The 24,564-nt window shown below is 38.8% G+C and overlaps 1 protein-coding gene and 1 non-coding gene across 2 annotated transcripts in view; one reads left to right on the top strand and one right to left on the bottom strand.

The window, feature by feature from the left end:
* LOC120587033 (zinc finger protein 658B-like) overlaps nt 1-16,748 on the bottom strand; it is a 29,018-nt gene extending 12,270 nt beyond the window's left edge. Inside the window, exon 1 of the mRNA XM_039843641.1 lies at nt 16,698-16,748. Coding sequence (XP_039699575.1) covers nt 16,698-16,748 — 51 coding nt within the window. The remainder of the gene's footprint in view (nt 1-16,697) is intronic.
* A 797-nt stretch (nt 16,749-17,545) lies between these two features.
* Nucleotides 17,546-17,619, top strand: TRNAA-UGC (transfer RNA alanine (anticodon UGC)). Its single transcript has one exon. It is a non-coding gene; the product is annotated as a tRNA-Ala (tRNA).
* The last annotated feature ends 6,945 nt before the right edge of the window (nt 17,620-24,564 follow it).

The following is a 24,564-nucleotide window of genomic DNA, read 5'->3' on the forward strand; positions in this document are numbered from 1 at the left end:
TATGTTGAAGGTTCACTATTATCTTGTTATAGCAAATCTCTTCTTATTGTTTAAGCTTAGAATGTCCTGTTCTTAGAAGGGTTGCACTCCTCTGCTTCTATCTGCCTGCTAGTCGCCTTACTCTTAATTATGCAATTTTTTGTCATTTTCTTTTAGGTGAGCTGATTCCTTTCAGTATTTCTTGCAATGCAGGCCTCGTAGTGGAGAATTCCCTCAATTTTTGTATGTTTGGAAAGGTCTTTATTTCTCCTTCATATCTAAAGGAGAGCTTTGCTGGATACATTATTTTTGGCTGGTAGTTTTTTCATTTAATAGTTTGAACATTTGATTCTACTCCTTTCTGCCTTTAAGGTTGGTGCTGAGAAGTCCCACAATAATCTAATGGGTTTTCCTTTATTAAGTTACCATCTTCTTTTCCCTGGCTGCCCTGAGAATTCTTTCTTTGTCATTGATATTTGTTAAATTTAGTAGAATGTGTCTTAGAGAAACCCTTTTTGGGTTGAAATAATTTGGTGTTCTGTTGACTTCTTGAATTCCAAGCTCCAGTTCATTCCTTAGATTTGGAAATTCTCTTCCACTATTGGTCTGAAAATGTTTTCTAGTCCCTGCTTTTTCTCCTCCCCTTCAAGAATGTCCATTGTTCTCATGTTTCCTTTCCTGATGGTAGTTCTTGTATTTCTCTCATTATTTTTCATTCTTCAGTTTCTCTCTTCTTTCTTCTGATTTATTTCTAGATTTCTGTCTTCAATATCACTGATCCTGTCCTCCATTTGGTCGACACTTTCCCAAGCTTGCTATTTCATTCTTTTCTCTTTCAGTGTGTTCTTCATCTCCAGAAATTCTATTTTGTTCTTTTTAAAGGTTTCAATCTCCTTGCTAAAAACTCATTCTGCTGAAGATTTATTATATAAAGGTCTCTCTTTATCCTGTTATTAAGAAGGTGTTTTTATTTTGGTTTCTAGTATGTAGTGTCTAAGTTTCTTGGATCCCTGCTTTATATAAAGTCTTAAAAATGCCTTTTTTTCCTTATAAATATTCAATCACGCTTGCTACCCTCAGTCGCAGTTCCTGTCAGTGTTAGCAGCAGTTTCTGTAGCATTTGCTGAGATTCCCCTTGGGATTTGCAGTGTTTGGTCTTGGAAGATATAGGAGAAATGCTCTCTGGGTTGGGGCATAGGTGCTGTGGCTCAGCCTCGCATTTTGCAACCACGGCTGGTAATAGTTAACTGATGCTTCTTTGCCGTCCCCACTTCTCTGCTTTCTGCCCTGATCCCAGGGCACTGCCACTGTGTGGAGCTCACAGCTCTTTCAGGCAGAGCCATTGAGGGAACCTGCTGCACTTTCTCCCTTCTACCTTCTACTTCAGGGAGCTCTGGCTGGGGGAGGCAGCTTCTTTGTTTCTCCCAGTCAACTGTTCAGCTCCTATGGTTCTAAACTGTGGTAGCTCCTATTCGCAGATCCCTAGCTCAAATGTGCTTGTGTGCAGGTTGGCTGATTTTTGTTGAGTTTTAGATGTTTTGCTTATCGTTGTTTCAAGGGGAGAGATCTGGGGACATCCCTCACACCATGCTTTTCTCATTTCTTTTTATTCCACTCTTTCTGAGCCACACTTGGCCAAAACAAAGAAAAAAGTTTTCCATTTCAATTTTTTTTCATGTCTTTACCTCTGATCAAGCCTCTATTCACTTTAGTTCATTATCAACCCACCCATAGCTTTGACTATGACCTTTTGTGAGTATTTGTTGCTCTATAAAGGACATTAATTACTATCTGTTCACTAATGACTCACGTATTTCCTCTCTAGACAAAACTTTTCCAATTAAATTTAGACTCACATAAACAATGGCTTACTTGGTTATTCAACAAAGCAATTTTGTGTTTTTTACCTTTCTTTCCATAAACTAATTCTTCTCTAGGTTTTTCCAATTAGTATCTATCCAATTAAGGACATTGATCACTCCTCTGTGGAAAGAATGAGAGGCACTGAGGAATGGCAATGGGAGAGTCTAAGATGCTGGATATATTCTATTTCAAAACCTGAAGAATGTGTCTATATGCTCCATTTATTAATCTTCCTAAGCTATACATGTATGACATTCACATTTGTGATCTATCTCAGATTATAAATACTTTTTTTATAGGAGCATTTGTAAATAAGTGAGATGAACACTTTTTAGAAAAATATAACATCAAAATTGAATCAAAGAATTAGAAAATTTGAATGTACCCTACACCGTTAAAGTAATTGAGTTGACAATAAATAATTATACAAAGAAAATATGAGGCCCAGATTCTGTTGCAGATAGTTCCAATGATATATAACTATTTGGGAAAAATGACCACCCTTCAACTCATATGATGAGACTAGAATAATCTCGATAGTGTATGTCTCATTCATACAAATAGAAAAGTGACCCTAAAAATGCATAGAAACCATGGACAACCTGGGTTAGTCAAATAATACAAGTTTATTTCTATGTTAGAAAATCTATTATAGAAGTTATCTTCACAACCTAAAGAGAAAAATCATATGATTGTCTCAAAAAGGCCTATACAATTATCTGACAAAGTTCAATAACCATTCATGATATTTCAAACCAAGAATAAAGGGCAGCTTCCTTAACCTGATGGAGAAATTGACAAAGAGCCTGTAGCTACAGCATGTGTACTATGTGGTAAAGCATTGAAATCATTCTTTTTAATATCAGGAAAAAGTAAGAGGACCATTGCCACTAAACTGTTTCCAAAGTTTATATGCAAAAGAGAAGGGCTGATTATATACAAGACAACCCCACAGAGGATTATATCTGTTTGAAAGTGTGGAACGTGGTTCACTTTCTCTACCAGATATCGAGACTACTGTAAAGCTATAATAACTAAGACAGTGTGAATTGTTACTGCAAAGATCTATGCTCTTATGAAAATCAGCTGTAACGGTACAGAACAGTGGGGTAATAGTCTATAAAATAAATGGTATGAGCAACTGGTATACATAAGACAAAAATCAGAATGGATCCCTATTCCAGAACTCATACAAAAGTGAGGTCTAGATGAAGTAAACATGAAATGTGAAAATCTTAAAATGTTTTAGAAGACAATATAAGAGAATAACTTAGTATGTCCTACACATAGTCTGTATAGTATGTACTATATGCTTGCCACATGTTTGTTATATATAAGTATAGTATTTATGTACATAAGCTTATATATATATGTTTTAAGTATATTTACTCTTTTAGAAAGTCAAAACAAATTCTTCTAAACTACCCACAAGTTCTTTACCCTCATGTATCACTGTCCTATCACATCTCCTCCCTCCCTCCTCCTGGTTATGCTGCTTTGGTTGCTGAGTTGTGAATAGAGGGTATTCTGGATGCTTTCAAAGTCCTTCTCTCTCTCTCCTCTTACCTTCCTCTTCCTTCAACTTAGCACCTTTAGCTGTTAGAGCTTTTAAAAGAACTATGATGAAATTAGGCACATTTCACACATACAAATTCCTATGCTATTTTCTCCAAGGATCTTCTGGTCTGAGATGAGATGACATACTAGGAATAGGAGCATAAGAAGATAGAGCTCAGGTCATTTGTCTTTCTAGTTCCCAGACGGCAGCACCTGCAACCTCCAGTACTCATTCCACTGTTTCTCCATCCAGATCCATCATTCCGGGCACAGCCATTCAGCAGCTCAAGGCTTCCCCACCCCTGGAGAAACCTTTTTTCTTCAAAGATCTTTTATGTCACTTTCATTGCCACATATCTTGAAAAACTTTTCTCTCTATGTCTCTTCATGTACTACTCACTACAAAGTGTACTAAAACTTTCTCCTCTCCTCCACTTTATCAAATTTTCTGCTGTGAGCTCCACTTGTGACTTCCTAGATGATCAACTCCAATGACCACTTGGCATTGCTCCCTTTATCTAGTGTAAGATGTTTACCTCATGAAATATTTGTCATACATACTTTTAGAATTATTAAGCTATCTACATATTGTCTATTAGTTTTTAAAATTCTTTATAAAAGGCAAGTTTCGAGGAGGTGGAAAAAAATGGCGTAGATGATAGAGGCTCTGTTCATTCCTCTGGCAACCAAATCTAATTTGTGAGAGAAACAAGGAGCAAACAGCAGGGAAAAATCACATGGGATCTAGATGAATAAGCCATACAACTAAGGAGAAAATCTAAGAAATCACCCTCCAATGGCAGAAGGTAGGACAGGGCAAGGACATGAGGCTTCCCAGTCCTGAGCAGCTAAGTGGGACAGAGGCTACAGCAGTGGCAGCCAGGAGCTGCAGATACCCATTAAAGGGGCTGTGTCTAATAGGACAGAGAGGACTTTCGTAATGATGGACCAGCACGCTTTGAGCACCAGCGCCGGTTCGTCTGCGCAGCGGGCACCTGGGGCTTACAGGGGGACACTGTGTTGTTGCAGTGAGGGCTGAGGAGAGACTTTCTCTGTATAGAAGTGCTGGTGCTATCCATTGTTTCTCTGTTGAGCCTTCCCCACTTCCAGTGCATGGACTCAGTGCTGCCATAGTGAGGAGGTCATCAAACTGGATAACAGAAGTCGCTCTACCCAGAGGATTCCCTGAAACTCTGCCTCTGCCAACTTGTGGCCCCACCCAAGCTACATCCAGGTGTATCCTCAGCGAATCAGGTGCTCTTTGCTGAGCAGTGCCTAGACTCACACTGGTGGCAGCTGGCCTCATTTTCTGGTGTCGTTTCTTGAGGCAACTATAAGCACAGCCTCTGTGGATTGCTTGCTAAATCTTAATAGGTGGCCCCGGAGGGGCACAGGCTGGGTCTAAACTTGGCCTGCAGTTGAACTCCTCTCAAGACTGTGCCACTGGATACCTACTACACAAATCCACACTAATAGGACAGGGAGACTTAAGAGCTTTGCATAGTACATAGAAACAGACACAGAAAGGAAGCCAAAATGGGAAGACAAAGAAGCAGAAATCATATGAGAGAACAGAACAGAGATCCAGACATAATGGAGTCAAGTAATCTAACAGATGCAGAGTTCAAAACACTGATTATTAAGATGCTCAATGAAATTAGGGGAAGTGTAGATGAATTCAGTGAGAACTTCAACAAAGAGATAAAAAACATAAAAATGGAAATGGAAATTATAAAAGGGAACCAGTCCGAAATGAAGAACCATTATCTGAGATGAGAAGTATATTAAATGGAATAAACAAAGGAATAAACAAAGTGAAAAAAGAAAATCAAATGCCCTATCTAGAGGATGGGAAAGCCAAGGACACACAATCAGAATGGCAAGAGATAAGATGCCAAGACTATAAAAATAATTTAAGGAGCATATGGGACACTATTAAGGTTCTAAATATCTGTCTGATTCATGTAACTGAAGAAGATCAAGATGTTGAACAGTTGTTTGAAGAAATAATGATGGAAAACTTCCACAACCTGGTGAAGGAAATGGACATAAAAACCAAGAAGCTCAGAGAATTCCAAAAATCAGGGATCCAAAGAGGCCCACTCCAAGACACATCATAATTAAAATGCCAAAGATTAAATACAAAGAAAGAATATTAAAAACAGCAAGAGAAAAACAGATAGTTACTTATAAGGAAATGCTCATTAATTAGACAGGCAGCTGATTTCTCAAAAGAAACTATGCAGGACAGAAGGGCTTGGTATAAAATATTCGACAAGATGAAGACCCAGGATCTACAACTAAGAATAATTTACCCAGCAAAGCTATCATTTAGAGTTGAAGGACAGATAATGAGCTAAAGGAATTTATCACCACCAAGCCAGTATTACAGGAAATGTTGGAGGAACTTCTTTAAGAAGAAAAAAACATGTATCAAAAACAGGAATAAAGAATGGTAAAAACTACACTCCTATCAATAATTACCTTAAATGGAAAAGAATTAAATGCTCCAACCAAAAGACAGAGTGGCTGAAAGGATAAGAAAACAAGACCCTATATATGAAAAGGAAGGGGATGGAAAAAGATATTGCTTTGATGGACTTAGAAGGTATTTAAGTCAAACAGAGAAATATAAACACTATATGATTTCACTTATATGTGGAAGCTAAGGAATAAAAAGAACAAACTAATCAAAAACAGACTCACAAATATACTAGACAATTTGATGTTGGGCAGAGGGGAAGGGAGTTTGGGGGGCTAGGAGAATGGGATGAAGGGTTAAAGAAGTACAAATTCGTAGCTGATGGATGGTCACAGGGATGGGGAGCATGGCATAGGGAATGCAGTTAGAATGGTAATAACTACATTCCTATCAATAAGTACCTCAAATGGAAAATGATTAAGTGCTCCAACCAAGTTAGAATGGCTGAATGGATAAGAAAACAAGATCCCTACATATGCTGCCTACAAGAGACTCGGTTCAGATTAAAAGACACATACAGACTAAAAGGAAGAGGATGGAAAAAGATATTGCCTCGATGGACCTAGAGGGTATTGTGCTTAATGAAATAGGTCAGATAGAGAAAGACAAATATTGCATGGTTTCATGTACATGTGGAATCTAAAGAACAAAATCATCAACAAGAACAACAAAAGCAGAAATAAACTCATAGATACAGAAAATATTTAGAGGAATACTACTAGATGGGAGGGGGGTTGGGGGGACAAAAATAGGCAAAAGTATTAAGAGGTACAATGGATAGTTGCAGAATAGATATGGAGATGTAGAGTGTAGCATGGGGAAGATGATTAATAATGTTGTAATAAACATGTAAGGGGGAAGAGAGGTACTAGATTTAGTGGGGTGATCACTTTGTGAGTTATGTGGATCTCTGATCACTATGCTATACAACAGAAACTGCTATATTATTGTATGCCAGTGATAATTGGAAAAAACTCATTGAATTGTACAATGTAAATATAAGCAACTAATTGTCTTATATTTCAGTAAAGACAAAAAAAAAAAAAAGACAAGTCTTAGTTATACCATGTACTATGGGCTAAATGTGCCCTCTCAATTCATTTGTTGACAACAAACCCACAATGAGATGATATTAGGAGGTGAGGCCTTTGGGAGGTAATTAGGTGATAAAGGTGGAGCCCCCATGAATGGGATTAGTGCCCTCATAATTATGATCCCAGAGAGCTCTCTTGCTCTGTTTCTGTCATGTGAGGATGCGATCAGAAGTCTGCAAGTCTGCAGTTGCAGAAAAAGGCCTTCACCGAAACCCAACCAGGCCAGCACCCTGATATTAGACTTCCAGCCTTTTGAACTTGGAGAAATAAATTTCTGTTGTTTATAGGCCATCCACTCTATGGTACTTGATTAGCAGTCCAATCTAAGACACAATGTAAGATCATGCATGCACAGGTTGTGTTTATTCCATAAAACATTCTCTATCTGTGTAATGTGTTTCAACTTCAGACATACTTTTAATCAAAGATTACTCTGTTGTATAGATATTTTATTAGTAATCAATAAAATCAAATTTTAATTTCTCTAGCCAGATAAAATATACTAAATATGTCAATTAAAGTACTTTGTTAGTGTGGAGTCTGAAAGCTTTCATTCAAGTCACTTCCTCAGCCTCATATCGTCAAGTAATGCAGGGAACAAATGGAGAACTGACTCACTACAAGAATAACAACGTGTGTGCTGGAAAGATATGCTGGACTTCTATGTGCCCAGTACTATTCTCGGGACTTAAAAAAAAATTACAATACAATAGTTGAAAAATTAATAGCGGAAATAAATGTGTATTCAGTGTTGTCTATTTCTGGGATTTGAAGCCAAACAAACCAAAAGACAAAAAGAAAAAAAAAAAAGAAGCAAAACAAAAAAATTACCAGCAAATTGCGAAAAATATAGTTACTGGCAATAATGGAGCAAACCAACCTCAGTTCTGCATTCTGAAAAGGAATTTTTACTAACAAGTGTCCAGCTTAACTCTTTCACCAAAACAGAATCTGTGGCTCCTACTTTATGAAAGTACCACTCATTTTACCCTAACCTTGCTTGACTTACCCTAACTTTCCTACCTCTTCTTCACCTTCTTACCAGCTCCCTCATGTCAACCATCAAGCAAAGTCTGGGGTCAATGGCGCCTCTTTGATGAGACCTTTTGAGGGACATGAAAAGTATTTTCTCCTTCTTATTCCATGACTTACTATAACTTCTATTAAATCACCTATGATCATTGGCCTAGTTGAAATGTCTCTGTATGTGTCTGATTTTTCAGTCAGATATTGAGTTCTAGAGAGCAGGGAGCATTTTTGTAAGTTAATATTTTTAGTAATTCGGTTCACTTCTGTACACCTATAGCAGTTTCTCACCTGTCACAGTTGCCCAGTGAATACCTGAGGGAAGCCTTGCTCAGTTCAGGTTAACTGAACTTGAAAATGAAGCAAACTAAAAGAGCACAAAGCCCAAGAAACTGGAATCAATCTGCAGAAGTGCAGTGGACACACTGGAGAAGCAAACATCTTTGGTCTATGTTGAGTGGAGTTTCTTGCAGCAAAACATAGATGCTGAGGGCAGTGAATCAGCGGCTCCCAACTGCCCAAAGCTCAGCATCAGGATTCACTTGTGCACAGTGTTGTGGTGAGAAAGAAGAGATATAAAGAGTAACATGGACCAGTTGGAAACCAGAACTATATAAACTGTAATTTTTTTACAGCTGGATTCACATGAAAGAACTCTGAGATCCTGTAGAACAAGGCACACGTTGTCAGGTGAGGCCTAGTTGGGTTTGCTGTTAGAAGACATGGCCCAAGTCACATGGCCAGTGAGTGGCATAGAAAAGTGTGGCATCCAACACCTTATCTCTTAGTTCTGTAGATTTTGCCCTGTATTCACCTGATTGTTCCAACATTTTAAACAGTTTATCCCAAGAAACTAAGAATTGATATGGACATCTAAAGTGTGCCCAACTTAGTTTAGTAGTTGGTCTTTGCCTTTAAAGGTTCTACAGCTACTGGGATGAGAAGAGAGAGATAAAGGAAGACCATAGATAAAAAAGACCATCCAACAATTTTACTGCATGATTATCTTCATCATGAAGTCTGCCTGTTATTAGGATACTGCCTTACCCACTTTCTGTAATTATAGACTTCAAATGCTACAACCTTATAGTTATGGGTTATCACTTTTAAAAAAAATAGGTGTTGGTTTTTACAGAACAAAAGGAGGCAGTGGTGCAAGACGGAGTAAAGTGCCCACAAAGGGTCCTCCTTTACCCTCTGACAGGGACTGGGAGCTTGAGAGTTCTCTTCCTGAATTTCAAACCTGCAGTTTTCTGACTCTTGCAGAGAAAGTACTAGGCTGTAGATTTACATCTCAGAGAGCTGAGAAAGGGTTTATAATTACAAGTTTTCTAAAGCAAGTACTAATTGAGTTTTCCGGGACCTATATGCCTATCACCAAGGTTTGGCTGGAACAAACAGTAAATTCTCTTGGCAGTATAGAGTTTCTTCAGGTAGAAAATTTAAGTGGAGTTAATTTCATCCTAGGAACATGGTCTTAAGCTTCTAGAAGCCATGCTAGAGTTTAGTGATCTCTAAGTGAAAGATTTTGGATATAGTTGTTAGATGCTGAGAGCTCTTTTGCAGATCTCATGACCAAGTATTCACAAATGTCCATCTCTTACCCTCTGTTTTGCCTTGCCCAAACTCATTCAGGCTTCTGTCCTTCCCACAGGTCCCTTTAGCTTATCCCTAAGTCTCATCAAGTACTGAACTGAGTATGTCCCCTTATCAGCTTATTCTGAGGAATCAGAAACAGCTGACATTTTTCCTGTCAAATCACACCAATCATGAAGTTTGTTTACTTCTCCTGACTTTTCTGGCTTCCCTGGGACTGCTTATTCTTCCTTACTTTGTAAAATAAAAGCCATTTTCTGTTTGATTTTGAGATGCTTTCTGATATCCGAGATTGAAGCATTCTTTCTGTTGCAATAGTCTTTTAAAATAGTTTCTAAAAACCTAAATCCCAATTTGTTTTTATTTGATGCAGGAACCTTCAGAGATTCCATACAAGGGGCTGTGCATATCTACTAACACCTTTTGGGAAATTTCCATCCCCTTTGAACCATGCTGCACTCAAACCAAACAAAATGTGACCCATAGCTCTGGAGAGTCTCAGAGTGAAGGAGAGAGGGGAACACAAAACCTCAGAGTCTGTGTGGTTCTCAGTAGAACCACTACCATAGATCTTTATGACAGTTGGCCAAGTAGTCATCACTGAAGACCCAAAGATGCCCTAGGAGTTGGAGGTGCTGGCATTATAATTGTTATGTGAAGGAAAAAGTAGAAGTTTAAATAGGAATATTTAAAAAGCTACTTAGCTTTCCCTTTAAAAGTAAAATAAAGGAAATGATGCCTTTTTACAAAAGTAAAATTAAAGGAATTTTGGAACTATTGGTAATTCTTTAAAAATTCAGGTTTAAAGTTAAAATATATCTAGTGCTATAACTGTGGCTTGGGAGAGCTCATCTTCAGCACTTATTAGGCACCCGATGTGTAGTTAACTGAAAGGGAGACCAACACGCAAAGCCTGTCCATGGTTGTAGTTGCCACAGGGTATCGTGCCTCTGAATGGGGGAGTTGCACTAGAGGGGTAATCAGGATGATGGAAGATGGCCCCTTGGGATTTGGTGACTTAAGCTGCCTCCTGGAGCTCGAAGTTAGTGAGAATGGGCTGGGTGCATATACCCCTCTCCCTTTCCCACCAGTATTGGGTCCTGGGTCATCCTGGACTGGGTCCCCTTGGTGGACATGGAATGAAACCCAGGAACTCCCACAAGGCTCCAGCCACATTCTTAGCTTCCTGAACTCTAGCTCTGAGCAGTGACCTACCACTGTCTGAGCTCCATATCATCCCAGAGGAAAAAGCCCAGCAGAGCACCTAGCACCCACCATTCATGCCACTATCACCCAGGTCAACACTCTTGTTAACTGTGTCATCACCGCCTGCCTTGGGACCTGAATATGGTGGCCTGGGCCATTGCTAGTTTCCTGGAGCACTAGATCAAGGTGGCCAGTGTATGCTATGGGTGACCCTGCAGAGTTCCTATCTAGAGTCTTGAAAAATGCCTTTACTCCTTTATTATCTTTCTGGATTGAAGTCTTTAGCTTGAGTTCTTGCACAGTTCCTAGGCATCCCCTGCCAGGGGCATGCCGACCTTGATTCTCAGGTTCCAGTGGTGGGAAACTCACTATCTGGCTCCATCCTGGGTTTGAGATCTTTTCTGTGAGTGTTACTCTTTGGGTCTTAAATGTGCCCTCCCTCAGCTTTCTGAGCGTCTGTCCCACACAGGAAGAGAGATGTTAATTGAGGGGCACTGAAGCTACAGCAAGCAGGGTACCCACTCCCCACTTCACAGCTCATCTCTTCCCTTCCCCAGGAATGCTGAATCCTCAGGAACTTCTCACTGTATGCCATCCTTTGGGTTCTGTAGAGTGCCTCAACTCGATGTCTGAAGAAGATGTGGGGGAAAGTTTCCAGGCCTCTCTCCATAGGAAGACTGGTGTGGATGAGGGATTCCCCCATATGTCTGTCATTGCCCCCTCAGTAGCTGGGACCTTCTGAAAGGCAGCTAACCCTGGGAACAGGGATTGGGCTGGTGGGCAGGGTCTCTAAGCCTCTTGTTGGACTGTAGCCACCAATTCTGCTTCAGAAATCAGTTTCTTTAAATGTTATATACTGAATTAAGCCAAATTAGAGATTTTCAAGGGTTTATAACAGAAAGACCCTATGCTCAGCTGAAAGTAAAACTGGACACAACAGACCTGCTCAATAGAAATCAGTATGGAGTCCCCAGGTGACTAACATGAGAGCTCCCTCCCCTGTCCCACAGAAACTTTAGCAGTCAGAGGAACCAAATGTGAAACCTCATTTTAGCAATTCGAATCTTTTAGGTTCTCAAATAAAAAGGATATGCAGTTAAATCCTCCTTCCCCATTATTCCTAGATATCTCTGTCCTTATTTCCCCTCCATTGAGGAAGAGCTTCTAAACAATTAAATACCTGCATAGTAATAGAGTTCTGGTCATGATGGTGGAGTAGGCAGATGCTTTGTTCGTCTCCTCCCATGACCACATCAAAATTACAACTAAATTATAGACAACCACCCTTGAGAAACCACATTAAGAATTAGCTGAACAGAACTATAACTAAAGATATAAAGAAGAAGCCATATTGAGACTGTAGGAGGGATGGAGACATGAAATGGCTGGTCCTACACCCATGTATGACAGTTAAGAATCAGGAGGGATATCTTATTTGTGGAAATCACCCCTGAGGAGCAAGGGGTTCCAGCCCTACACCAGGCTCCCCAGCCCAGAACACCAGTGACAATAATAGGATTTCCCATACATTTGGCTGTGAAAATCAGCAGGGATTCCTCCTGGCTGAGACAGAGGGCTGCTGGAGTCTCAGGCATTCCTCTGAAAGAGCTTGTACATTGACTTACTTGCTTATATAGTCACTTGCTCTGAGTTCCAGAGCAGAGGCAGCAGTTTGAAAAGCACTGGGGACATACTAGGAAGAACTGAATTCTCCAGCTTTGGATGAGGGCTGTAGGGACAGCTCTGGTTGAGACAGAAGTGCTGGCAGGCATTATTGTTCCTTTATTGAGCCCTCCCTCCACACGGCCAGCAGGTGGGCAGCATTATACCTTTTCTGAAATCTCTGAAAGGTCCACAAACCCCAAACAAGCAGCAGCTGACCATAGCATGACCAGTACCTTTTGCTAAGTAGTCCCCAGTTCAACACTAGTGACATCTGGGCTGTGGTCACAGCATAGCCTCTCCGTGGTGATTCAAGCTCAGCACAGGAAGCTACTAATCACAGCTCTCTCTGTAGCTCCTACCAAGGAGCCCTGAGATGGGCATAGACAGCAGAAGACAAGAGCCCTTCCCAAGATGCCCCAGAACCAACAAACTCAATAACTGGCTTTAGATTACACTAGAGAACCACCCAATTAGTTCCACAAATGACAAATACCAAGGGTAGATGCAGCAGGCACCAGAACCCCGCTACAGCAAATCCACCTTTGTGGGGTCAGTCCCAACAGAATAACTTATCCACTGTAGTCATGACCAGTCCTCATGGCTAGTCAGCTTAAGGATCAGTCTCACCAACTGACATGCCAAGAGCAATCAAGGCTCCATGACAACAGGAGGGCACATACAACCTACACAAGGGATGCTCCTGGAGCACCCAGCTCAGATGATCAGGAAGATTATGCCACTGGGCCCCACAGGACACCTACTATATAAGGCTATCCTGCCAATACTGGGAGTCAGCAAATCTACTGAATACATAGGAACAAACACAGGGAAGCAACCCAGATGAGGAGACAAAAAACATGCCTTAAGTAAAAGAAAAGGACAAAACTCCAGAAAAAGAACTAAAAAAAATGGAAGAAAGGAATCTACCAGATGTAGAGTTCAAAATACTGGTTATAATGGTGCTCAATGAACTTAGGAAAAGAATAGCTAAACTCAATGAAAACTTAAACAAAGAGATAAAAGCCATAAAAAAGGAACCAGTTGTAAATGAAGAATATAATAACCAAAATGAAGAATACATTAAATGGAATCAACAGCAGATTAGATGCAGCAGATGGTTGAATCAGCAATTTGGAAGATGAGGTATCTGAAAATAATCAAAACAGCAAAAAAAAAAAAATTTTTTTTAAGGAAGTTAGTTTAAGTGACTTTTGGGACATCAATCATACCAACATTCACATCATAGGGGAAGCAGATGAAAAGAAAGAGAAAGGGAAACCGATTTGATGAAATAATGATGAAAAACTTCTTTAACCTGAAGGACATAGACATACAATTTCAAGAAGTGCAGAATTCCAAACAGGATGAACCCAAAGAGGCCCACACTAAGACACATCATCATTAAATTACCAAAGGTTAAAGACAAAGAGAGAATCTTAAGAGCAGCAAAAGAAAAGCAGTTAGTTACCTACAAGGGAGCTCCCTTAAGACTATCAGCTGATTTCTCAACAGAAACTTTGTAGGCTAGAAAGAAATGACAAGAAATATTCAAAGAGATGAAAGTCAAGGACCTACAACCAAGATTATTCTACCCAGCAAGGTTATCATTTAGAATTGAAGGGCATATAAAAAGCTTCCTAGACAAGAAAAAGCTGAAGGAGTTCATCACCACCAAATAAGCATTACAAGAAATGTTAATGGGATTTCTTTAAAAGGAAAAAGAAGAGGAAAAGATCACAAATATGACTAATAACATACCAATAATTATGTACTATCAACAATTACTTTAAATGTAAATGGATTAAATGCTCCAATCAAAACACATAGGGTGGCTAAATGGATAAGAAAGCAAGACCCATACATGTTTCCTACAAGAGACCCACTTCAGATACAAAGTCATGTACATATTGAAAGTAATGGGATAGAAAAATATATTTCATACAAATGGAAATATAAAAAAGGCTAGGGTAGCAATAATTACCTCAGACAAAATAGACTTTAATTCAATGGATATAAAAAAAGACAAAGAAGGACATTACATAATGATAAAAGGATCAATCTAAGAAGAGGATATAAGCCTTGTAAACAATTACACACCCAAAGTAGGAACATCTAAATATATAAAGCAAATATTGACAGACATAAAGGGAGAGATCAATAATAACACAGTCGTAGTAAGGGACTTTCACACCCATTGACACCAATGGACAGATCTTCGAGACAGAAAATCAACAAGGAAACAGTGACTTTAAATGACATACTAGGCCAGGTAGATTCAAATGACATTTTTAGAGCATTTCACCCTAAAGCGGCAGAATATACATTCTTCCCAAGTGCACATCAACCATTTTCCAGGACAGACTACATGTTAGGCCAGAAAACAAGTATCAGTAAAGTTAAGAAGACTTAAATCATATCAAGAATCTTCTCTGATCACAGTGGTATGAAACTGGAAATCAATTACAAGAAGAAAACTGGAATACACACAAACACATGGAGGCTAAAAAACATGCTACTAAACCATGAGTGGGTTAACAACAAGATTAAAGAAGAAATTAAAAAATACCTAGACACAAATGATAATGAAAACACAATGACTCAAATGACTCAAAGTTTATGGGACAGAGCCAAAGTAGTTCTAAGAGGGACATTTATAGCAATGTAGGCCTACCTCCAGAAACAAGAAAATAAATTTAAAACAATCTAACCTTATATCTAAAGTAACTGGAAAATAAACAGTAAATAAATCTCAAATTAAGTAGAAGGGGATAATAAATATCAGAGCAGAAATAAAGAGAAATAGATTCCAAAACACAATACAAAATAATCAATGAAACCAAGAGCTGTTTCTTTGAAAAGACAAACAAATTTGATAAACATTTAACCAAACTCATCAAGAAAAAAGAGACGACGCAAATAAAATCAGAAACGAAAGAGAAGTGAAAACTGACAGCACAGAAATACAAATGATTGTAAGAAAAGACCATAAACAATTATATGTCAAAAAATTGGACAATTTGAAAGCAATCAATAAATTCCTAGAAACATACAATCATCCAAGACTAAATCAAGAAGAAACAGAAAGCCTGAACAAACTGTTAACTATTAGTAAGATCAAATCAGTAATCAAAAACTCACAAGAAACAAAAGTCCTGGACCCAGTGGCTTCACGAGTGAATTATATACAATATTCAAAGGAGAATTAACACCTTCACTTCTCAAACTATTTCAAAAAATTGGTTAGGAAGGATGGCTCTCAAGCTCATTTCACAAGGTCAGCATTACCCTGACCCCAAATCAGATGAAGATATCATACAAAAAAGAAAAGTATAGAACAATATTCCTGATGAACATACATACAAAAATCCTCAAAAAATTATTAGCAAACTAAATCCAGCAATCCATTAAAAAGATCATACAAAATGATCCAGTGGGATTTATTCCTGGGATGCAAGGTTGGTTCAATATCGACAGATCAATTAACATGATATACCACATAAACAAACAAACAAAAGGATAAAAATCATATGATTATATCAACAATGCAGAAAAAACATTTCACAGGATTTCCATTCAACATGGTAGGAAACACTATGCTTGCCTCCTCTCACAACCACATCAAAATTACAACTAAAATACAGAAAAACCATCATTTGAATCTCTTGAGGTCTAGCTGAAGGGAAGTCCTACAACAAAAGACATAGAGAAGAAACCACCTGGTAGGAGAGGCAGAGACATAAAATGGGCTGATCCCCTACCTTCGTGTGGCGGTTAAAAATTGGGAGAATATCTTGGCTGCGGAGGTGCCCCTAGAAGAGCAAGGGGTCCCAGCTTCATACTGAGCTCCCCAGCCCAGAGCACCATTGTCAGTTATCAATGTCCCCACAACTTTTGGCTGTGAAAACCAGTAGAGATGTGGCTGATTGAGACAGAGGGCAGCTGGAATTCTAGGTGATTCTCTTAAAAGACCCATGCAGGGACTTACTCACTGCTGAACTTACTTGTTCTGAGCTCCAGGTCTGTGGCAGCAGCTTAAGTGCCAGAGAGATATAAGGAAGAACTGAATTGTCTAACTTCAGAACAAAGGCTTGGAGGGACACCTTTCTCCCAGAAAGAAGTGCTGGCAGAATCAATTGTTTCTTTGTTAAGCCCTCCCCGCTCCTGGCCTGCAGATACAAGTGGTCACCTTGCCCTGGTGATTCCCTAAGATCCTGCCCTACCCAACTTACAGGCCCACCCAAGCTGCTTCCAGTGGCTCTTCTATACAGCTTGTGGCTCATGCTGCAGACTTTCCTAAATTCTCTTAAAGTTTTACAAAACCCTAAAAGTAGCATCTGGCCTCGATGTGCCCTGTATCTCTTGCTGAGCAGCCCAAATTTTTGCACTAGCAGCAGCTGGCCTCTTGAGACACCTTCATCCCAAAGTGGGTGATGACCATCTGTGGATTGCTTGGTGGCTCATACCAGGTGGCCGAGGCCAGGGCATAGGCTACAGGCAAATTTGGCCTGTGGCAGGGTCCTCCCAGAAGTTCCCAGGGCTATCACACCCAGTAGTCAGCTTTAGATCAAGCTGGAGCAGTACTCAGGGCCACATCCAAGGACAACACATTTAAAGGGCAGACTGAGCAGGCACCAGAACCTGCTAAAGTGAATCTTGCTTCATAGAGTCAGCTCCTGCACAATAGCTCCTCCACTATGGTTATTGGCCAGTCCTTACAACCAATCAGCCTGAGCTCCCATTGATGTGCAGATAGCAACCAAGCCTCAACTCCAACAGGAGGGCACATGCAACTCATATAAGTTACACAGAACACCCGGCTCATGTAACAGGAAAGACCATGCCCTTTAGCCTCACATGACACCTACTACATAAGACCACTAATAAGGCCAGGAGACATAGCAGCCCCAACTGATACATAGAAGCCCAGGGAGGTAACCAAAATGGGGAGACAAAGAAACATGTCCCAAATGAAAGAATAGAACAAAGCTCTAGAAAAAGAACTAAACAAAATGGAGACAAGCAATCTACCAGACACAAATTTCAAAACATTGGTTATAAGAATGCTCAATGAGGGAGTGGCTCCATAGTGTAGTGGTTAGCACGTCTGCTTTGCATGCAGAAGGTCCTGGGTTCGCGCCCCAGGTGGAGCCACGGACCATATCCTGGGTGCGCCAGGCCCAGGGTGCGCCAGGCCCCGGGTGCATGCTGTGAGCATGTGGGAAGGGACACCCCGCCTTTAGAGATACAGTTCTTAAGGGGAAATGACAACATCCATGGGTCAGGGGTGGAACTGGGAGATGGGAATTAAAGAGGGGGGAAAAAAGGATGCTCAATGAACTTAGGGGAAGAGTAGATGAACTCATGAGAACTTTAACAAAGATACAGAAAACATAAAAAATTGAGATACAAAGCATAAAAACGAACCAGTCAGAAATGAAGACTACAATAACTGAAATGAGGAATATCTTAGAGGGGATCAATGGTAGATTAAATAAAGCAGAGGACTGAATCAGCAATTTAGAAGATAAGGTAGAAGAAATCACCCAATAAGAACAAAAACAAGAAAAAAGAATTTAAAAAATGAAGATTGTTTAAGGGACCTGTGAGACATCAAGTGTACCAATATTCACATCACAAGGGTATCAGATGGAGAAGAGAGAGAGTAAGGCATTGAAAATCTATTTGAAGGCATAATGATGAAAAACTTCCTTAACCTGGCAAAGGAAATAAACATGCAAGCCCAGAAAGTGAAGAGTCACAAATAAGATGAACCCAGAAGCCCACACTATGACATATCATCATTAAAAAATGCCAAAGATTGAAGACAAAGAGAGAATCTTAAAAGCAGCAAGAGAAAAGCAATTAGTTTCCTACAAAGGAGCTCCCATAAGATTGTCAGCTGATTTCTCAAAAGAAACTTTGCAGATCAGAAGGGGTTGGCACAAAATATTCAAAGTGATGAAAAGCAAGGACCTACAACCAAGACTACTCTACCCAACAAAGCTATTATTTAGAAAAGAAGGACAGATAGAGTTTCCCAGACAATAAAAGACTAATTATAAGACTGGTTAGAGAAATTCTTTTAAAAGAAGAAAAAAAGATAAAAATATGAATAATAAAATGGCAATAACTACATATCTATCAACAATTACTTTAAATATAATGGATTAAATACTCCAAACAAGATAGGGTCACTGAATGGAAAAGAAAATAAGACCCTTACATATGTTGCCTACAGATACTCACTTCAGATCAAATAACATACACAAACTAAAAGTAAGGGGATGGAAAAGGTGTTTCATGAAAATGGGAACAAACAAACAAAAAGTTGGTTTAGCAATACTTATACCAGAAAAAAATAGACTTTAAAACAAAGGCTATAACAAGAAACAAAGATAGACCTAGTAATTCCACTTCTGGGTATTCACCTGAAGAAACCCGAAACTTTATTTTGAACTGACATGTGCATCCATGTGTTCATTATAGCAGTATTTATAATAGTCAAGATATGAAAGCAACCTGGGTTTCCATCAATGGATGAATGGATAAAGAAGAAGTGGTACATATATACAATGAATATCACTCAGCCATAAAAAAGAAAGAAATCTTGCCACCTACAACATGGATGGACCTAGAAGGTATCATACTGAGTGGAGTAAGTCAGACAGAGAAAGAAAGACAAATGCCATATGAATTCACTTACATGTGGCATCTAAAGAATGAAACAAACAAACAAACAAACAAAACAGAAGCAAACTCATAGATACAGAGAACATTTTGATGGTTACCAGATGGGAGGGGTCGGTAAAATGGGAAAAGGATTAAGAAGTACAAATTGGTAGTTACAAAATAGTCATGAGGATGTAAAATATAGCATAAGAAATATAATCAATAGTATTGTAATAACTATGTATAATGTCAAATGGGTACTAGATTTATTGGGGTGATTAGCTTGTAAGTTATCTAAATGTCTAATTACTATTGCATACCTGAAACTAATATAATATTGTATGCCAATTGTAATTGCAAAATTAAAAAATTATTTTAAAAAAAGTAAATAAATAAAAAAGGAAAAAGCATTTTATAAAATCCAGCATTTATTTATTTATGATAAAAACTCAGCTTAGTGGAAATAGATGGAACAAACTTCAACATCATAAAGGCCATATATGACAAACCCAAAGCTAACATTATACTCAACATGAAAAGCTAAAAGCATTTACCTTAAGATCAGGAATAAGACAAGAATGTCCATTTTCATCACTTTTATTCAACATAGTATTAGAAGTCCTAGCCACAGCAACCAGACAAGAAAAAGAAATAAAAGGCATTCAAATTGGAAAGGAAAAAGTAAATTTGTCATTAGCTGATGACATAATATTACTATAGGGTACCCTAAAGATTCCACCAAAAATCTATTAGAACTGATAAATGAATTCAGTAAATTAGAAAGATATAAAATTAACATTCATAAATCAGTTAAAATTTATATACAACAATAAGGAACTATCAGAAAGAGAAGTTAACAATCCATTTTCAATTTCATCAAACACAATAAAATAACTAGAAATAAATTTAACCAAGTAGGAAAAAGGCCTGTACTCAAAAAATTATAAAACATTGAAGGAAAAAATTGAAGAAGATACAAATAAATTGAAACATATGCTATGCTCATGGATAAGAATAATTAACATTATTAAAATGTCCATACTACCAAAAGCAATCCATTGAGTCAATGCAATCCCTATCACACCACCACTGGCATTTATTCGCAGAACTAGAACAAATAATCCTAAAATTTATATGAACAACAATGGACCTTGAATAGCCAAAGCAGTCTTGAGAAAAAAGAACAAGTTGAAGGTATCATGCTACCTGATATCAAACTATAGTACAAGGCTATACTAATCAAAACAGCATAATATGGGCATAATAACAGACACAAAAATCAATGGAACAGAAGAGAGAGCCCAGAAATAAATCCATGCCTATATTGTCATTTGATCTTTGACAAAGAAGGCAAGAATATACAATGGGGTAAAAGCAGTCAATTCAATAAATGGTGCTGGGAAAACCGGACAGATACATGCAAAAAATGAAACTGGACCGTTGTCCTACATCATATACAAGAATAAACTCAAAATGGATTAAAAACGAATGTTAGATCCTATACCATAAAATGCCCAGAAGAAAATATAGGCAGTAAACTCTCCAACATTGCTCTTAGTAATATCTTTTTTTCTGATATATGTTCTTGAACAAGAAAAACAAAGTAAAAAATAAACAAATGGGACTACATCAAAATAAAAAGCTTTTGCACAGCAAAGGAAACCATTAACAAAACAAAAAGACAACCCACTGAATGAGAGAAGATATCCCTCAATGATATATTTGATAAGGTGTTAATATCCAAAAATTAATAAAGAACTCACACCAAAAATACCAAATAATCCAATTTAAAAAATGGCAGAAAACCTGAATAGGCCTTTCTCCAAAGAGGACATACAGATGGCCAATAAACATGAAAAGGTTCTCCAGGTCCCTAATCATCAGAGAAATGTAAATTAAAACCATAATGAGATAGCACCTCACACCTGTTGGAATGGCTGCCATTAATAAATCCACAAACAACAAGTGTCAGTGAGGATGTGGAGAAAAAGAGAACCCTTGTGCACCGTTGGTGGGATTGCAAATTGGTATAGCCACTATGAAAATAGTATAGATTTCCTCAAAAAATTAAAAATAGAATACCTTATAACTCAGCAATTCTACTTTGGGGTATATATCCAAAGACATTCCAAACACTAATTCAAAAAGATATATGCGTTTCTTTGCAGAGCTATTTACAATAGCAAAGATATGAAAGCTACCTAAGTGTCCATCGATAGACAATTGTATAAAGGAGATGTAGTACATATATACAATGGAATGTTATTGGACATAAAAGAGAATGGAATCTTACTATTTACAACAATATGAATGGACCTAGAGGATATTATGCTAAGTAGAATAAAGTCACACAAAGAAAGACAAATACCACATGATTTTACTTATATATGGAATCTAAAGAACAAAAGTAAATGAACAAACAAAACAGAAAGAGACTCATAGATACAGAGAACAGACTGATGGTTGCCAGGTGGAATGAGGTATGGGGAGCTGGGTGAAAACCATTGAAGGAATTAAGAATTACAATTTGATAGTTACAAAATATCCATGGGGATATAAAGGACAGCATAGGGAAATATAGTCAATAATCTTGTAATAACTATGTTTAATGTCAGGTGGGTAATAGACTTATCAGTAGGATCACTTTTTAAGTTATACAAATGTCTAACCACTATGCTGTATACCTGAAACTAATATAATACTGAATGTCAACTGTATTTGAAAAACATAATTATAAAAATAGCAATTGCCAGGGTCACTTCTTATATCAGAACAACTGCTACTTTTCCACTCTTTGAGGAACAGGAAACATTTTCAGCATTTTCAACATTTTCATCTTATTGATGTTCTTTTGACCAAATAATAGGAACTTGTAGTTTTGTAGTTAAGTCTCTGGAATTGCATTAGTACTAACCCAGGAAAAAAAACATGTAAAGGGATCCAACTGTGCCTGTGGAAAAGACAAGGCCACAAGAATATAATTTGCAAATGGCCCTAGGGCAAGCAGGACTTTCCATCCTCAGGTCCCCACTAGGGACTCCCTGTTCACCTTTTATCTACATTTCAGTCCTCCTAGGATCCTTGTTCATGACCTCCCGATACCGTTCCTGCATGTTTTCAGGGCAAAGATTTGTGATGCAGCTTTTAGGGCTACAGCTGGGCCTTGTTCCATAAACATTTATGTTACACCTGTGAAGTAGGGTCTGCAGCACCCTGCCCTTCCTTGTACAATTCTTTTTAAGGCAGAAATTCCCTAGAGACACCCAGTCATTCTGTCAGGTACATTGTGGCACTCCTGGATGGCTGGGACCTGGTGGATCAGGGATGGTTTCTCATTAGTCAGGATAAATTAGTCTGTATCTTTGGCCAGGGAAAACCCCACATTCCCCTCTGCTGGTCAAGATGACTTCTGAGGTCGTGTGTTTCTGACATCCATGGTCTCAGATAATCACCAGTTTACACAGTCAGGTGTGTTGTTACTGATAGCTCCTAAATTAGTAGCTGTGCCAAAGCCCATAGAGCTTGTAGGTCCCTAGGATGGTTGTGTTATTTTCCACAGTCTTGTGCTGTGGTCAAGTCATGAGTGGAGAGTGTGATTTGCCTGTTGGGAGCTTTGATAGATGAGACATGAAAGGGAGAGTGTAGAGTGGTCCAGCAGGGGAATGCCACCAAACTGATGACCAGTCTTACCAACTACAACACTGAAAAGTTTCCAATCTGGGTGGAAACAGACCCTGGTCTGCACTTACCCTGAAGACTCATTTTACAACCAGGAGCTGAAAGATTATCACTGGCCTTTTGAACATCATCTCCTGGAAACACCCTGTAAAAATCAGACCAAGGTTAATTTCTTGGCGATTTTGAGTTACTCCCTCCACATAAAGACTATAAGTATCACTCGGACACATGCCAAGGAGGCTTTTTCTATGCAGTAGGCTGACCTCTGCCAAGGAGGCTTTTTCTATGCAGCAGAAACTGAGTATAAATTCTGATTCTCAGTATCACAGGTTCTTTTTGATATGGCACAGACCTCCAGGAATATGATTTGCTAAAGGAAAGACAGGTAAGACTATACCCCTAAAGAGAAAGAGATGGTCAATTTTCCAGAGCTAATCAGGGCTGGAGGAAGGGCAAGGGTGCCTGAAAGGATTCCGCTGTTGGACTGTGAAGCTCCTGAGAACAGCTCCTGCATGTAGCAATATTTAATAAATCTTGTGCCTAATGATATAGTAGAGGAGAAAAAATTATTGCATCTTTGTGTATCCATTTGTCAAAACTGAACTGATAATCATCCAGAAGAGAACCATATTTGCAGTAATGGTCACATACCACTCAATCTTTTATATTTTTAGGTTAGGGTTAGGGTCAGAGTCAGGATTAGAGCATTAGGTTAGGATTAGAGATTGAGATAAGGTTAGAGGATAGGGGTCAGGGTTAGGGTCAGGGTTTAGAGTTTAGGCATCAGTGTCAAGGGTCTTGGAGTCCCAGGTAAACGTTGTTAGGGTTTAGTGTTGAGATTAAAGTTTAAGGGGTTAGGGTAGAGATTATGGGGCTACCCAATGGTGCTTAGCAGGATTGGAGAGGGACCAGGTTCCACTATGAGAATATGAGCCCCTGGAGCTGCCAGGTCCAAACTCACTCTTAAACTTGCTTCTTGCACATATTAATTTATTTAAACCATTTAAAAATTATTAATTTATTTTACCTCAGTCACTGTGTCCAGTCCCTTGCAATCCAAGTTCTGGCCAACACATCAGAATCAGCTAATGCCTGAGAATCCCTCTCCAGGGTGTCCTCACTGGGCAGAACACGGCTGGGGGAGATGAAGACACTAGGAGCGGGTGGATACTAGGGTAGATTCCAAATGGCTTCGTTCATGTTCCTTCCCTGTCCTGGGATAGGGAGACCTTAGAACAATGAGAGGAGAACCCAGAGGAAAGAGGTCCTGGATGGCTAATTCGTCTGTTTGTATATATATTTAATTTTTATTTTAGGTTCTATTTATTAATGTTTATTTTTACTAAGAAATCACTCATTTTCCCTAGGTTTCCAGTTTGATGCAACAGGTTTCCTTTTTTGATTTTTAATTTTTTCTCCCTTAGCAAACTGGTGCTCTGGATGGAAGAACAGATTTTGAAAGGCTGGAGGACAGGCAGGGTGAAGTGTTATAGGGGATCTGGTGCTGGTTGCACTCCTGTAAAGGGCTAGGCCACCTCCTCCCTCCTACCTCTCTTTACCTCCAGCTGTCTTCCCAAGTTCCGCCCGGAAAAACAGCTTGGGCAAGTGCATGGCAAATTGGATTGTTCGGTTACATGCAGCATTTCTTCAGAAAGAATAATCAAGATTAAACCCAAAGCTGTAAGGACTATTTGCATTACTCTATTTGTCCAGGATACTGGGTGTGCATGTTCTTTTGGCCCATCTTAG

Source organism: Pteropus medius, unplaced genomic scaffold, assembly GCF_902729225.1.
Source record: "Pteropus medius unplaced genomic scaffold, Ma_sr-lr_union100, whole genome shotgun sequence".
In the NCBI taxonomy this organism is placed as follows: Eukaryota; Metazoa; Chordata; class Mammalia; order Chiroptera; family Pteropodidae; genus Pteropus; species Pteropus medius.